The sequence below is a fragment of the Morone saxatilis genome, unplaced genomic scaffold, assembly GCF_004916995.1.
Source record: "Morone saxatilis isolate NCDOM2014 unplaced genomic scaffold, NCSU_SB_2.0 Contig1, whole genome shotgun sequence".
NCBI classification, from domain to species: domain Eukaryota; kingdom Metazoa; phylum Chordata; class Actinopteri; family Moronidae; genus Morone; species Morone saxatilis.
The window spans coordinates 6,452,613-6,466,508 of NW_023339651.1; the positions used below are offsets into that span (position 1 = coordinate 6,452,613).

Below are 13,896 nucleotides of genomic sequence, written 5' to 3' on the forward strand. Positions count from 1 at the left end.
TGTGTGTGTGTGTGTGCTTACAGGAATAACCATGACGTTGTTCTCCAGGAAGACCTTGTCAGCATCTGGTGTGGTGGGACCATTGGCACCCTCAGCAATGATCTACAACAGACAAAATACAAACAAACATGACTGCCCCGTCTTTTATCGTGTGAATTTAAATGTGAACTCAAAGCAGAGCATTGTGGGTAAATCGAGGCGACTCTTTACCTTGGCCTTGATCCTGGGGGCATTGACACGTGTGAGCTGCTTTTCTCCAGCAGCAGGGATCAGGATGTGGCAGTCGGCTTCCAAAATGTTCCCTTCGTAGGGTTTGGCTCCTGGGAAGCCCACGATGGTGCCGTGTTGCTGCAGAGTCACACAAACACACACAGAGGATAAATATTACAATAAATCTTTTGCACAGATATAATAAATTACTCTTATTGTCTTTTTGATTGCAGTGCTTTGGTTACACTTGCAGTGGCGTAGTAATAGTGTGTCTATCCATCGCGGTAAAAAATAAGATAAAACAGATGAGACAGAAGTGTAGTGAAGGCAGTTGTGCTGGTACCAGTTTGTAGTCCTCCAGCTGTTTGGGGTCGATGCCCTCTGGGTTGTAGATGGCTCCGTCAATCTCACCAATGCCCACGCACTTGGCCCCAAACCTGTGCAGGTACCTCATGGAGTGGAGACCCACATTACCAAAGCCCTGTGAAAAGTCACAGCAATCCAACATAATCATGACTTTTAAATAATTAAATAATATCAACAGTAAACATCATTTTATTGTTACAACCTGTTTTCCACAACCATATGATTCCACTACGGACTCTGGTGCCACCATGTGGCTGGTTTGGCTCATAACATGACCATCATCAACTGTATCATGACTTGAAAGGAGACTTCACATGATCAATTGCAATATTAATCAAATATTCTGTGTAATGTGGGCTAGAAATGGAACAGGACAAATAAGATACTTCAATATACTTCATTACTGATGCCTGTCTCCTGTAAATTTAATATTGCTATAAAACAGTCCAATCACAGACTTGATTTGAGATTAAAGGAACAGCTGGATAAATGGTGTAGCAAAATCTCAAGTTTGTTAATTTCTATCATCTCCTGGTATAAACAATAATCACCATCAGACTAGTGGACCACAGTGATAGGAATAGCTAACTTCACAAGAAAACTAAACTAAAACATGCTTCTGTTTTGATCTTGATACTGTACTGGAGATGAGATCTGCTCTCTCCTCACTCCCTAATAAATCTCTAAGAAAATCTAATCTTAGCACAACATAATCCTCAAACACACACACACACACTCACACACTCACACACAAAGGGATTAGCTTTTTCAACATCCACGTCATGATTCAGCTGTTGTGACAGTTTTTTCACCTCCTAAATGACGCCCTCGTTCAAATACCCAGTCCACATCCCCAAGTGCAATTTTTTCTGTATTGTTGTGGGGAAAAATTGCCTCTTTGCAAGTTTCTATATGAGCAAGGATGGGATATTTGTGGGTGTGTAAGGAAACACATAAGAGCAGATCCTCTTTCATGTGTCTGAACGTTACACTGCCATCCTGACAGACATTTGTGTTGAGTGAAATGCAGCTGAACTTAAAGGGTCGTTATGAAGAATATCACATTACATGAAAAAGTGGTAATTATAGAAAACATTCTGGGAAAGCAGTGGAGGCCAGTGCCTAGGGGTTCCCTACCCATGTGTCATTGTAAGTGTGTGTGTGTGTGTGTGTGTGTGCACATGACACGTGAGCAGCTGCCATGTGACAATTGGAAGTGAAACTGCTCTTAGACCACAGACACACTTCTGCTTTAAAATCACAGTATAGTTTACAGCAGAGGTATCCTTCTAGAGAGAATGGCCTTTCCATGATCTTACTGTTTAATGTACCACAGTACTCTTTGTTTAAGACTTACATGAATCATTTTCTATTTATTTCATTTAGCCCTTGATGGTAAAACAAAAACAGCATAACTGTCTATATATAACTCCAACTAAGTCTTGACATGCAGGACTTGCAGGACTCTCTTACTGAATGATAATTTCTCATGTACAAACAAGGGAATCGCCTTCAGTTCACTGCTGTCTGCTTGGTATGAGGAGATCAGGGCCAGGCTAAAACAGATGGCATTCTCAGATTGAGGCGTAGCTCTAAAACCCCCTCATCATGAAATTTAAATGAAAAATCCTGTGAGTATCTGTGAGCAAATATCTGAAACACATTGAGGTTCTCATCTTACCTCTCGAGTAAAAAAAATAATAATTCTACTATGATTAAACCATGTTTGTGTGTGCGTACCTGGATGACGAAGGTCTTGTCCTGGAAGCCTGGTGTCAGGCCCAGCATGCTCATGTAAGACGCCTCGTTAATGAAGTTCTCGATGCCGTGGAAAACTCCACGACCTGTGGCAGAGATACGTCCATGGATTCCTCCCTGGCTGATGGGCTTTCCCGTCACACAAGCATGGGCGTTGATGTCCTGCACACACATGAAGAGAAGATCAAACCACCCAGGCTACGGACTGTAGAAGATTATGTACACAGCATTGGCAAACGGGTTACCAAGAAGATTTTCAAAGCTTTAATTTAAGTTTACCACTCTAGGAAAGCATTTGGAGAGTAAGCAGCATCCTCCAAGGCTGAATGTGATTGGCTCAATAAAGCAAACGGAGCCCAAAACATACAGTTCTTAAAGCCTTAATGTTTTTTATTGAACCTCGAGATTGTTACCAAAATAGAAAGAAAATCAGATGCTTTTTGAATGTAATTAAATACAGTTGGAGATTTTTGAGAATCAGCATCTAGAGGCCTTTAGAAGTACTGCATCTTTCCTTTCTGCATTGGCTCCAGCTTTTGGTCATGGTGTTAACTGCCCGACATACACAGAGTAAGAGGTTGTGTAGTGCCACAGTACCAGGCAGTTCGACAGCTGACTGCACGTCAATACTCACTACCCATAATCCTCTGCCCTCAGATACCCAGAGCAAGAATGTGTCACCCACTCTAAAGCCCTGCCAGGGGTATCTGGAACAGAGCACACATGACTTCTGTAGGTATAGTTGAGAGGAGGGCTGCACATAATTATTCCAGATATTATTGAAATTGCAATATGGTCAAGTTCAAATATCCAGATCACAGAAGCTGCAATTTTTTTTTGATAAAAAGGTCAAATGTGTGACACAACAGCATTATAACAAGTACTGTAGTGCTGCAGGGATTCCCTAGCCTACAAATCTTGTTCTCCAGAAGTAAGAAGATGTACAGTAAGTGTTGGTACAGACACCAACCGATGTCACATCATCGTGATTGTATTAGTTTTGAAAGGAAAATTATCATTCCTACTAATCATAAATCATATCACAATAGCAATATCTGTCAAGACAGTCGAAATATGATTTTTTTTTATCATATCGTGCAGCCCTAGTAATGAGGAGAGAGAACTGACTAATCATAAAATATCAAATTCAAAATGACTAAAACACAAAATGCAGGTTTTAGTAGAAAAAAAACAAAAAAGATTTATCTACCAAAATGGGTCACAATGTTACAATTTGAATGATGCAGGTATGTAGATGCTTGGTAAATATTGATTCTACATAGATTTGTGATTTTGAGCCAATAGAATTACAGCATAACACTCACACAAATACCTGACTATACCTAGAGAAAATAGATGGTAAAAAAAACAAAAAAGATAATAAATAATGGAGAAAAAAAAATTTCAAAATATAACTGGCATTTATGTAATGCTTTAATATCTGACAAAAACAAGTCGATCGTGAGTTCAACCACAGTCAAAAACCCAAAGATTTTTAATTTATGGAAAGCAGCAACTCCTAGAAGCTAGAAGTAGTGAGTGTTTGGCCTTTTTGTTGGATAACTGATTTCATTAATTAGATTTTTTGCCAAATAACTACTTTCGTGTAGAATTACTCTTCTTAAAACTGCAGTTGGCTTTTCCTAACTCCTTCTGAATTTACTTTTCTTTTTTCCTTGACCTCAAAACAGTTCAAATCAAGGTTAATATGAGTATTTGACTAATATAATTTCTGAGTGACTATTCAGCTTACACCAATAACAGCTGTGATATATACATGAACACATGCATAAACACACACGAGTAAATATTTTCCATCTTTAGTCAAATATGCCATGTTTGACAGGTTTTGATACCAGAATGCTTAACTGATAACACAAACACACACTGAGGGCTTAGTGCGTAAAACTGCTTTTAAAGAGAGGAGGAATGACTCAGTGGTCGGCTGTGAAGGGAGAGGCAGGAAACCACTGTGCATGGTTTACATGTGACTCATTCCTTGTTTTTAATTTGGCCTATTTTTGAATTCGTACCAAAAACCAGCCAACTCATACAGTTTGCTCGTGTATGTCTGAGAACTTACGGTGTGTGCGATGGTGTTGGCATATGTGTCAGCAATCCAGGACATTTCCCTCTCTCCTGTGCTCATATCTGGGGCCGGGACATCGATGCCAGGTCCTGGTTAAAGAAGACGGGTAAGATAGGGAGGGAGGACGAAGTGGGAGACTTAATAAAAGGAGAGTACTTCACACACAGGACGGTTAACACAAAGTTTTTTCTTATAGTATAATATCACAAACCAGGTTTTAATCCTGACAACTAGGTACGGAAAGTTTGAATGAACATAACATCACTGGCAATATGAACTTGAATGACTTGAATGTGAGTTCCATGTTTTGTGTCCTTGTGTCACATATACATGTGCCCTTAAGGGCCTCATATCCTAGAACAAGGTCCAAAAACAGAAGCAAGCATGCGAAGAGGTGGGGCGGGGGATGGGACTATTAATGTCGTACTGTACTTCCACTGCTCAACTCACTTTTGGTACCTCTACTTTATTTTCCACTATAGTTAGTACTTTAGAGAGTACCCCCTCAACATAGGTGGAGCTTATCTTCAGAGCAACACTATTCCAGCAGTTGGGAAACACCCTGGAAACAACAGAGAGCTTTACTTTGATCTTGAGAAGCTACAGCCTTTACTCACTGAGAAACCTACACTGTACATTTACTGCCAGATTGACAACTTCACTGCTCTCTCTCTTTCACTCATCCACCGACAACAAGGGAGCTGCCACTCTTATAACTATTTAAAAACGTGGGGTTTATGAAGGAAGTCCTGTGACTAATTAGTGTTCTGCAGTGTTTTCAGATCACCTTTCACTACCAAGCTCAGGTCACTTGGAACCTCGACCAAGGTGGTACCAAAATAAAATGTATCTTTAATAGAAAACCAAAACTGAGCGAGAGTCGAGTCGAGTCGAGCCATAACCTGTGGTTGAAAAGAGGCTTAAGAGGAAGAATGATGAAGGATGATTTCTCGACAGGGCTAGTTTGACCATGTTACAGTCATACTGACAAACACAGGCAGTGATGTGTGCAGCTTTTCCTCCAGGGTGTGTAGAAATTCAATAGTGAAGGCCCTTATATAAAAACCTCACTGAATTACACAACTATTGCTAGCTACGGGCATATAACAGTGTCATATCTCCATTTGCTATATTTGAAGTGAAATTGAGTGATTATATACATTAACAAATGCATATATTATATATATGCATATACATATACACACACACATACATACATACATATACACACACACGTGGAATTTCTATCTCAAGGTCCTGCTTCTTTTTCACCATTATTAATTTTCTCCCCTTCCAGTTGACACAGGCACTCCTTGTGCTACCCCGACCTGAATAAACAGCCCTAGATGACAGGAAATGTTTACTTCTCTGGGTGGAAACATTCTCCGCTCACCACCACAGCCATTGTAACTGAGTCAAAGAACACTGTCACGCACCAAATACTAAGCTGTGCCACAAATGAATACTCCCACAACTTTTAAAGTAATAACTTTAATAGTTAGCTGTTTTAAACAACCAGTTTAATTCACACACTCACATACAAAAACTCACCAATAAAACCCTTCTTGGCCAGCTCAATAGTGAATCTCCTGGTAATCTTCTCCAGCTCATTATCCTGCAACAGACAGACACATTATAGAGTTTTTAAAAAACATGTTATTGCTTGGTTACAATGGAATAAGACATTCAAGGAAGCCAAGTTATTAAACAAAAAATGGACAACAAAAAAGACACAGTGCATATGCAGGTCATATAAAACAATAAACCCATTAGATATTCAGAAAGATACCAGGATTTTAACAAACTTGACATTTATTTTAGGTTTAGTTCCAGTTAACTTTAAGCTCAGACCTTCATGTCTGTTTATGGCCATCAATCAATAAAATGCATGGTAGGCACCATTAGTTAATTAAAAGAATAAGAACATTTACCTTAAACCACAAAATACTTATATGAGTAGAGAACCTAGTCATCTACTGACACTATAGTTCTTCCAACCTTTAAACTAAAACTTAATCTAAAAAGAAACAGAGGGATTTGATCATCTGCTTTATCTGTCGAATGTAAACAAACATCCCCTGTTCTCTCTCGTTTCCCCATCACTATCTCTCTCTCTTAATTATTCTGCCCTCACATTAATCAAGAAATGAAAGGACAAGATCCAGCCACCCGGCCTTTATCATTCTAGTGTGATTGAATCATCCTCTGTGTTTGTTTGTTTGTGTGTGAGAAAGAGACAGAGAAACACAGGAATACTGTTATCCACTGACTGTCAGTCTAGTGAATGTTAAGTGTTCATCTTAGGGCTTTGTTGCTTTTCCTCTGTGTATTATAGAGCAGTTAAACATGTATGTGCAGCTCTACATGTGCACGCGGGTGTAGATGAAGAGAATTGACATTAGAAGGCTTACAGAGTAATTCCTGGGGTTGATCTTGACTCCAGCTTTGGCTCCCCCAAATGGCACATCTGGAGGACAATAATACAGCTTAAAAACCACGGCAACATCTACATGCGTGTGCCGCACACACACAAGATTAAAATGTAGATTCACGTTTCTTAATGTTTAAAATCGGCAGAAAAAGAAGGGAAAAAAAGATGGATAACTGTAGTCAAAACTACTGACCTTGGTAAGACAGACAGAATTAATATGTATGTGGGAATCAGGAGATAACCAGGAGGCTTTGTGGAGTGAGAGAGAGACTTTAATACTTACCAACCAACAGCACACTTGTTAGGTCGATCAGAGAGGCCAGGGCTTTTTATCCTCATCCACAGACACGATCTGGTACTGCTAACGGATACCTGGAGGACAGCACACGACACACAACACACACACACACACACACACACACAGACACACACAACAGAGCAGTTTACAACACTGCCACCATACAAAGAAAAATGTTTTTATTATATTGAAATAGATTTTTTCTACATTTCTTAATCAAAACGTGCACTTCGTTTTTATATTTTTATCTATAGATTATCAGTTAAAGCAACTTGTATACGGGCAGTAGTTTTACCCTACACTCAAACTGTCTCCAGTATGTCTGCAGCTCTACAGTAAAAGCAGTAAAAAAAATAATAATTAATGGCAGAGACCGAGTCAAAGACTGGACTGGACCAGTATATCCTCCACAATACCACATGAACAGGTCAGAGATCACTGATTGCATCTGGCAGTCACGGCAGCAGCAATGGGCGGGTGGAGACCGAATGAACCAATCCCAGCCCATGTCTGGGGTTTACTACCGTCGCCACGGTAACACGTGCGGGCCAGCCTGTGCGCGGCGTTACATGAGATCGTACAGCTGGGCCGCCCGAGTCACAGTACTCCGTCGCACTGGCACGGTGTGCGTGAGAGACCAAATATAGCTCGTCCAGAGTTACTCACACAGAGAGACCCCAAGGGCAAACAGCACAGAGGTGAGACGGCGGACTGCTTTATGGGGGCAAAAGCGCCGCGGGTATCTACTTTCATGCCCACCCACTATGACGTCATCTTTAAGTGCCACTGAAAAGACCTATTTTTGCACCCACCTAAAGATCAAACCTTTCAAAACAAGGCTCCATCCGGCTCCAGAGAGCCGCTGCGTCCGAGATCAGCTGAGTAACCTTGGCTAACCGGCAGAGGACAATCCGGAGCTCACTGATCAAATTAAAAAGAGAAAAAAGGCAGGCTTCTTACCCATCCCCCACACAACCACTCATTTTCCAACCAACCCAACAGTTCACCACAGCAACCAGAGCAACATATCTGTAAACACATTCCTCTGTAATGGAGGGCAGGTTTTTGGAAATAAACTGAGCCCACGCTGAAATGTAGTCAGCTCGGACTCATTTCTACAGTCTGGACTGAACGATGATTATGATGCCGCTTTCTGCCTCAGAGCCTCTCGGGTCTAAAGTAATCTGCCAAACATCTACACTCCTTGTTTGGGATTTGGCTCGAACAACGATGTGTTGGGTTTTAATTACTGGTTTAATTATTCAGTGCATTTCCCCCTTTTTTTCCTTTTTTCATAATTATTAATAATGATAATAATCTTGTACTTTTAACACACACATACTAGATTGTTAGTCTTTTTAAAATAGTGTTTTCTTTTTAATTAGACACACTATTATTCATGCTATTCTGAACTGATTGTATTGGCATCTCTTTTTTCCCTCTTCTGTAAAAAGATGTTAAAAAAGAAACTTTGGACCAAGACTGATTCACTTATAGTGGTGGTAAGTTCTCTCAAACAATATAATAAACATATATAAAGCTGAAGCTTCAATAATGGGATGTGGGAAGGAGAGATTTTGCTCAACAGGCAAAGACTCTACTGAATGGCTTTTAACTTTTAATACAGTATGGGATACCCCTTTATACCAGTGCAACTACAAGACGCTGCTGCACTTACAGTTATTCCACTTCTGCACAGAAAGGAGAAGGATGTTCTTTATTTTTGCTAACTAAAGAAAACTTGAGTGGCTGGTACAATTTAACAAAAGCAAAAAAAACTTTCCACAGACTCTTCTGGGGGTGTGCAAACAACTAATCATACATGCTCACACTGAGGTAAGGAGGTAAACGGGGGGTAATGAGCGCTACATGCATACACACAAACAGCCTTTGCACTTTGTAGTTTGGTCTGAACACAGCCAAGGGTCTTTGTGCTATATTAATGATTAAACCCACTGGAAAATAACCGCTCTTCCTCCTATTCAACCCCTCTATTATCCGTGCTTGTTTAATGGGCTGCTACAATGAATACATTGTGAATAGTCATGAAGTCAAATTGTGCTTTTATATGCCAGCTTAAGAAGAAGAAGAAGCAGCAGTAGTTGCTGTGGTGCAACAGTGGTTCTTATGGGAATTATCATCATGTACAAGATATTTTTACTGGAAGTTGGAAGGCTCAGTCCAAACAATGAGTCTTCCTCCTGTTTGGTATCAAAAGTTTACACTTTCTTTGATTTGTGTTTTCCTACCGTTAGGAACAACAGCAGAGACTGGAGGATATTTAGTAAAACCTCCACTGTAGAGGACTGTTAATGCCAGGATGGGTTTAGCTTTGGATCGAAGTGTCTGTGCTCTCCTCGGGCTTTTATGATACGGATAGAGGCACTGACTCTCAGTTAATGTTATAAACGTTCACCTCTATGGATTGTCTGAGTGATAACTCGCTGCATCGCCTGGAGATTCAGAAACTTATCCATTACCGCTAAGTAGTTCGGGGGAGAAATCTGTACTATTATTTTATCTGGGAGCCATAAAAGACGGACTTGTCAGAGACTGTTTACTAATGTTTTCGACCTCATGTACGTACAGCACGGGGCCCCACGCACCATCTGCGTATCTCCAGCAGAAATATGTCTCCCCAGAAATAGGTCCAACATTCACTACAACAAGCAGACGCAGTAAAGGGGCTGGCGTACTGTTAACAGCAGGCCAATGTCCGCTTCACGCCACTCAAACACGGCCTTTGACTGACTGGCTCACTGAATGTCTCTTTCCACTGAGAATGCCTCCTCTCCACAGCACCTCCCCCACCTGTCACACTGCTGACAAATAGGAGAGCCTGGAAACACAACCACCCCCTCCCCAGCTCCCACACCTCCTGTCTTCCTATACATCATATCCTTCTATTTGCAAAATTTACCCAGAGAGCACGGCAGCGGTAGCCCATAGTGCCTCTGCTTTGAACTTTGAACCTTGAACCAAAGAGGCTGTGTCACTCTGTCATGTCATATTATACTCAACGCCAACACATTGCACATGAATCCTGTTTAAACTTGTTTTGTTGTGCGTTCGTCTAAAGAATGGATGTGTATTTACCCTGATTTTGACACGCATGACTCATCTGACGATACAAAAAGGTATTTTTGTGCAGCCGAGGCCTGAAATGCTCAATGACACAACACCTGGTGCCTTTAGGGCGGCCACCTCCATCACATCTGACACACACGTTACAATAATGCCACACAAGATCAGAGATAACAAGAAACAAACATCCGTGTAGTTTTGAACCACTGGATTGTGGGAAACTGCATTATGTATCAAGGGCCTGGTGGAAATCACTGTAGGAGATTTAAGATGAAACATAAAGGCTGCAGCACCTGCGAGCTAACAAACTACAGTGCCATCTCAGCCACAGGTGAGTCTGGAAGGTCACTGGAAAAAAACTGCACACAAACTCCTGAGAGCAGTGCGCAGTTTATAAAGAGACACAGGAAACAAACAGAGCAAATACGCAGTGACTTACAACAACAACAAAACAAAACAAGGCTGTAGTGAACTGCACAGCACGCTTATGATAAAACAGTGGAGCTGTGTGCAACGGTGTCACATTATCATCATCAGCTGTTTTAACTGGCTAACGTTGCTGCTAACTAATGCTAAGAAGCTAAAGCTATCAGACCCAGGGTGTGGGGGGGCAAATCGGGGCAGGTTTGGCTGATTTCTTACCCCCTTTGCAGGGTGTTCTGTGCTGGCTGTGCTGGGCGCGGTACCCCTCCACCACCTCCCACTCTCCGTTATCCCTCTTGATGGGGAAAGACACGCTCAGGACGTGGTTGCAGGGCTTGATGATGCGCAGGATGCCCCGCACACGGTTCCTCTTCTGCTCGGGGCTCTCCCGGGTCTTCAGGTCCTCCACCAGCTTGTCCTCCACGATGGCGGCGCCGCGGTCGAAGAAGCCCTCGACCATGCGGAAGAAGTTGGGGTCGTCGGGCTTGTCCGCCGCGTCGGCATAACGACGGACCCGCATCAGGGACGAGGACACCGGGAGAGCGGAGTCCACGCACCCCGAGGCCAGGGCACTACCCGCAGAGCGGCTCAGCAGCTCCCCGAAATACCGATACATGACTGGGACTAACTAACCGTGTAGACGAACTGATAAAAAAGGCAACTAAGCAACAAGGACAATGGGGGTGACGACAGGAAAAGAAGGGGGTAGAAATGAGCGACACAGCAACTCCTCACCGTGTCCCGTCCTCCGGCCGAGTGGGGAATGGCATCCTGTGTCAGTTTGCTTTAAAAGGCAGCACGAGCCAAAGAGGAGCGGCGGAGAGCTCCTCGGGACGCCGACGCACGCGGAAGAGGAGGACCAAACCAGCAGTTGACAGCGCGCGCTCCCGAGTTTGAACCGTTGTTTTTTTTTGTTTTTTTTTTTTAAGATCAAGGAAAAAAAATTTAAAAAATGTTAAATATTTACATTTATACAATAAGACAAGAAAAGCATCTGAAATAATGCACAATCGGAAGGACAACCGCAAGAATTAAGTAATTTTTAGGTTGACAGCGCGCGCTCCCGAGTTTGAACCGTTGTTGTTTGTTTTTGTTTTTTTTAAACAAGGAAATTTAAAAAATGTTGTTTAAATTCATTTATTTTTAATGTAGGTGGTAATGTTTGGGTTGTAATGCTGCTTTAAATGTCCAGTGTGTAACATTTAACAGGCTCTAGATAAGCTGAATATATTAATATTTCCCTTAGAATGAGTTGTTTTTATCTACAGACGCCAGGGGTCGCCTTCCACGCAGGCTGCCATGTTGAACTGCCATGTTTCTACTGTACAGTAGCCCAGAAGGGACAAACCAAACACTGGCTATAAATAGGGCCTTTTGTGTTTTGTTTTTTTTTTGCGAGTTCTGCAGCCACCATAGTTTTTCCTACACACTTCACAGCCCGTTCTCGTATTATTAATAATTATTAATTAATTATTATTAATATAATTTTTTTAAATGAACATAAATACTTAATAGGGTTCTTTTTTTGACAAAGTTTTTTCTTGGCTCTTTGGTTGTATTAACTGCGTACTTTTCTAACTCAGGACGAGGCTCTGTGCTCTCAGCTTCATGTTTACCGTACAGACGTGTCTATCAGCAAAACCAAAAAGTGTCTAACTATTCCTTTAACACAACCGTGGCATAATTACCTGGCAGATTTTTTAATTAAGTTATGATAACACATTAAAGCCAAAGCCAATTATAAGTAGCATGATTTCCCTTCATCACTTATTTCCTTTCTGACCAACATCCTTTGAAAAAAACAAGACATTTTAGTACGGCTAGTAATTTCCTAGTAGGAAACTTGAAGGCCACATAATATTTAAACTGATTGCATTATAAATATCAATCTTTGTTAGGGTAAAAGTAGGAACATAAGCAGGCAGATATGAAGTGCATCAGCTTTGTCATTCATTAGCTTTTGTACGGCGTCCACAGTGTTACAGTTTTGTACTTTGTAGTTTGTGCAAAGGATCTGTGTGAGGCCTGCTGTCATCAGCAGTTCCTTGATCTGTTGAGTGAGTGACACAGCCATGAGGGGAAAGAGAGAGAGGGTCAGGTGGGAGATGTTGAAAAGGCTCATTGTGTTTACGTCAGTCATTAACCACCCTCATGGACAGCTACATTAATGAGGGGGTTGAGCTGTTGATGTACAGTTTGTGGCTTTAAGCACACTGACAGCTTTTGTTGAACACTTTCCACATTGGCATTAGTATGAAAAATAATCTACAGCCACACTAGCAGCTCTGTGAGACCAGTATGCTATCATGGCTGCAATAACTGATGTTTAGTAGATGTAATGTTTACAATATTCACCATATTAGTTTGGTGTGTTAGCATGTTAATTTGCTAATGAGCTCTAAACACAAAGCACAGCTGAGGTTGGTGGTAGTGGCATTAGTTTTATAGGTATTTGATCATAAAACAAAGCACTGGACAAACTTTGACTTGATTGATAAAGTAAAGGGATGACCAAAGTTATTCATTTCATCCCATGGGGGGACATCTGTGTATACCAAGTTTCCATGGTAATCCAATCCAATAGTTAAGACATTTCACTTTAAACCACAAATGCCTGCCAGAAAAACAAATGATTGACAATTTTGTCTGAAAAACCACAGTATTGTTCTTGAAGCAGCCATCAGTAGCTATAGTTCATTGTCTTCCTGTTGAGCTTAACCATAAAACCAGCTGAGGCCTAGTAGTATGGATCATGTTTTCTTGGTACACTACTTTAATACAGACTCTACTGGCAAACAGCCTACCTCACTGTCTAGATGTGTTTGTGCTATGGTGGATGAATGTGTGCGCATACAAGCATATTATATTTGTGCAATTATATGTGTGCAAGCGAGAAGGCATAATTTAGGGCAGGAGCTCATCCACGGTGCGTGTGTGAATGGGGATTTGCTGGAAAGCATTTCGGAGACAGCTGGAACAAAGCAGAAGGGTCTGTGTGTGTGTGGTGAGTGTCTTGCACTGAGTTCTGATGGCGCCACCAGGTTACTTGAGATTATTTTAATTAAAGGGCATTTTGACTCAGCATAGGAGCAAGGTATTGTGGTTACAACCTATTGATCAGGGATAAGGTTCTGAGAACATGAAGCAAACTAAACTATGCTGTGTTATTCCATGTTTAATTTTACAGGCTTACAGTATAATATTTTATGTTTGTTTATGTTCATCTTCATGTATTCA

General features: G+C 41.3%; 1 protein-coding gene across 1 annotated transcript in view; it reads right to left on the reverse strand.

Moving 5' to 3' along the window:
* The window catches only part of glud1b (glutamate dehydrogenase 1b), a gene marked incomplete in the record, with an annotated part of 15,172 nt that extends 3,732 nt beyond the window's left edge, over positions 1 to 11,440 (reverse strand). Inside the window, 8 exon segments of the mRNA XM_035658975.1 lie at positions 22 to 102; positions 211 to 348; positions 554 to 691; positions 2,317 to 2,496; positions 4,418 to 4,512; positions 5,975 to 6,038; positions 6,835 to 6,890; positions 10,879 to 11,440. Of these exon segments, the coding sequence (XP_035514868.1) occupies positions 22 to 102; positions 211 to 348; positions 554 to 691; positions 2,317 to 2,496; positions 4,418 to 4,512; positions 5,975 to 6,038; positions 6,835 to 6,890; positions 10,879 to 11,275 (1,149 nt within the window).
* Between the last annotated feature and the right edge of the window lie 2,456 nt (positions 11,441 to 13,896).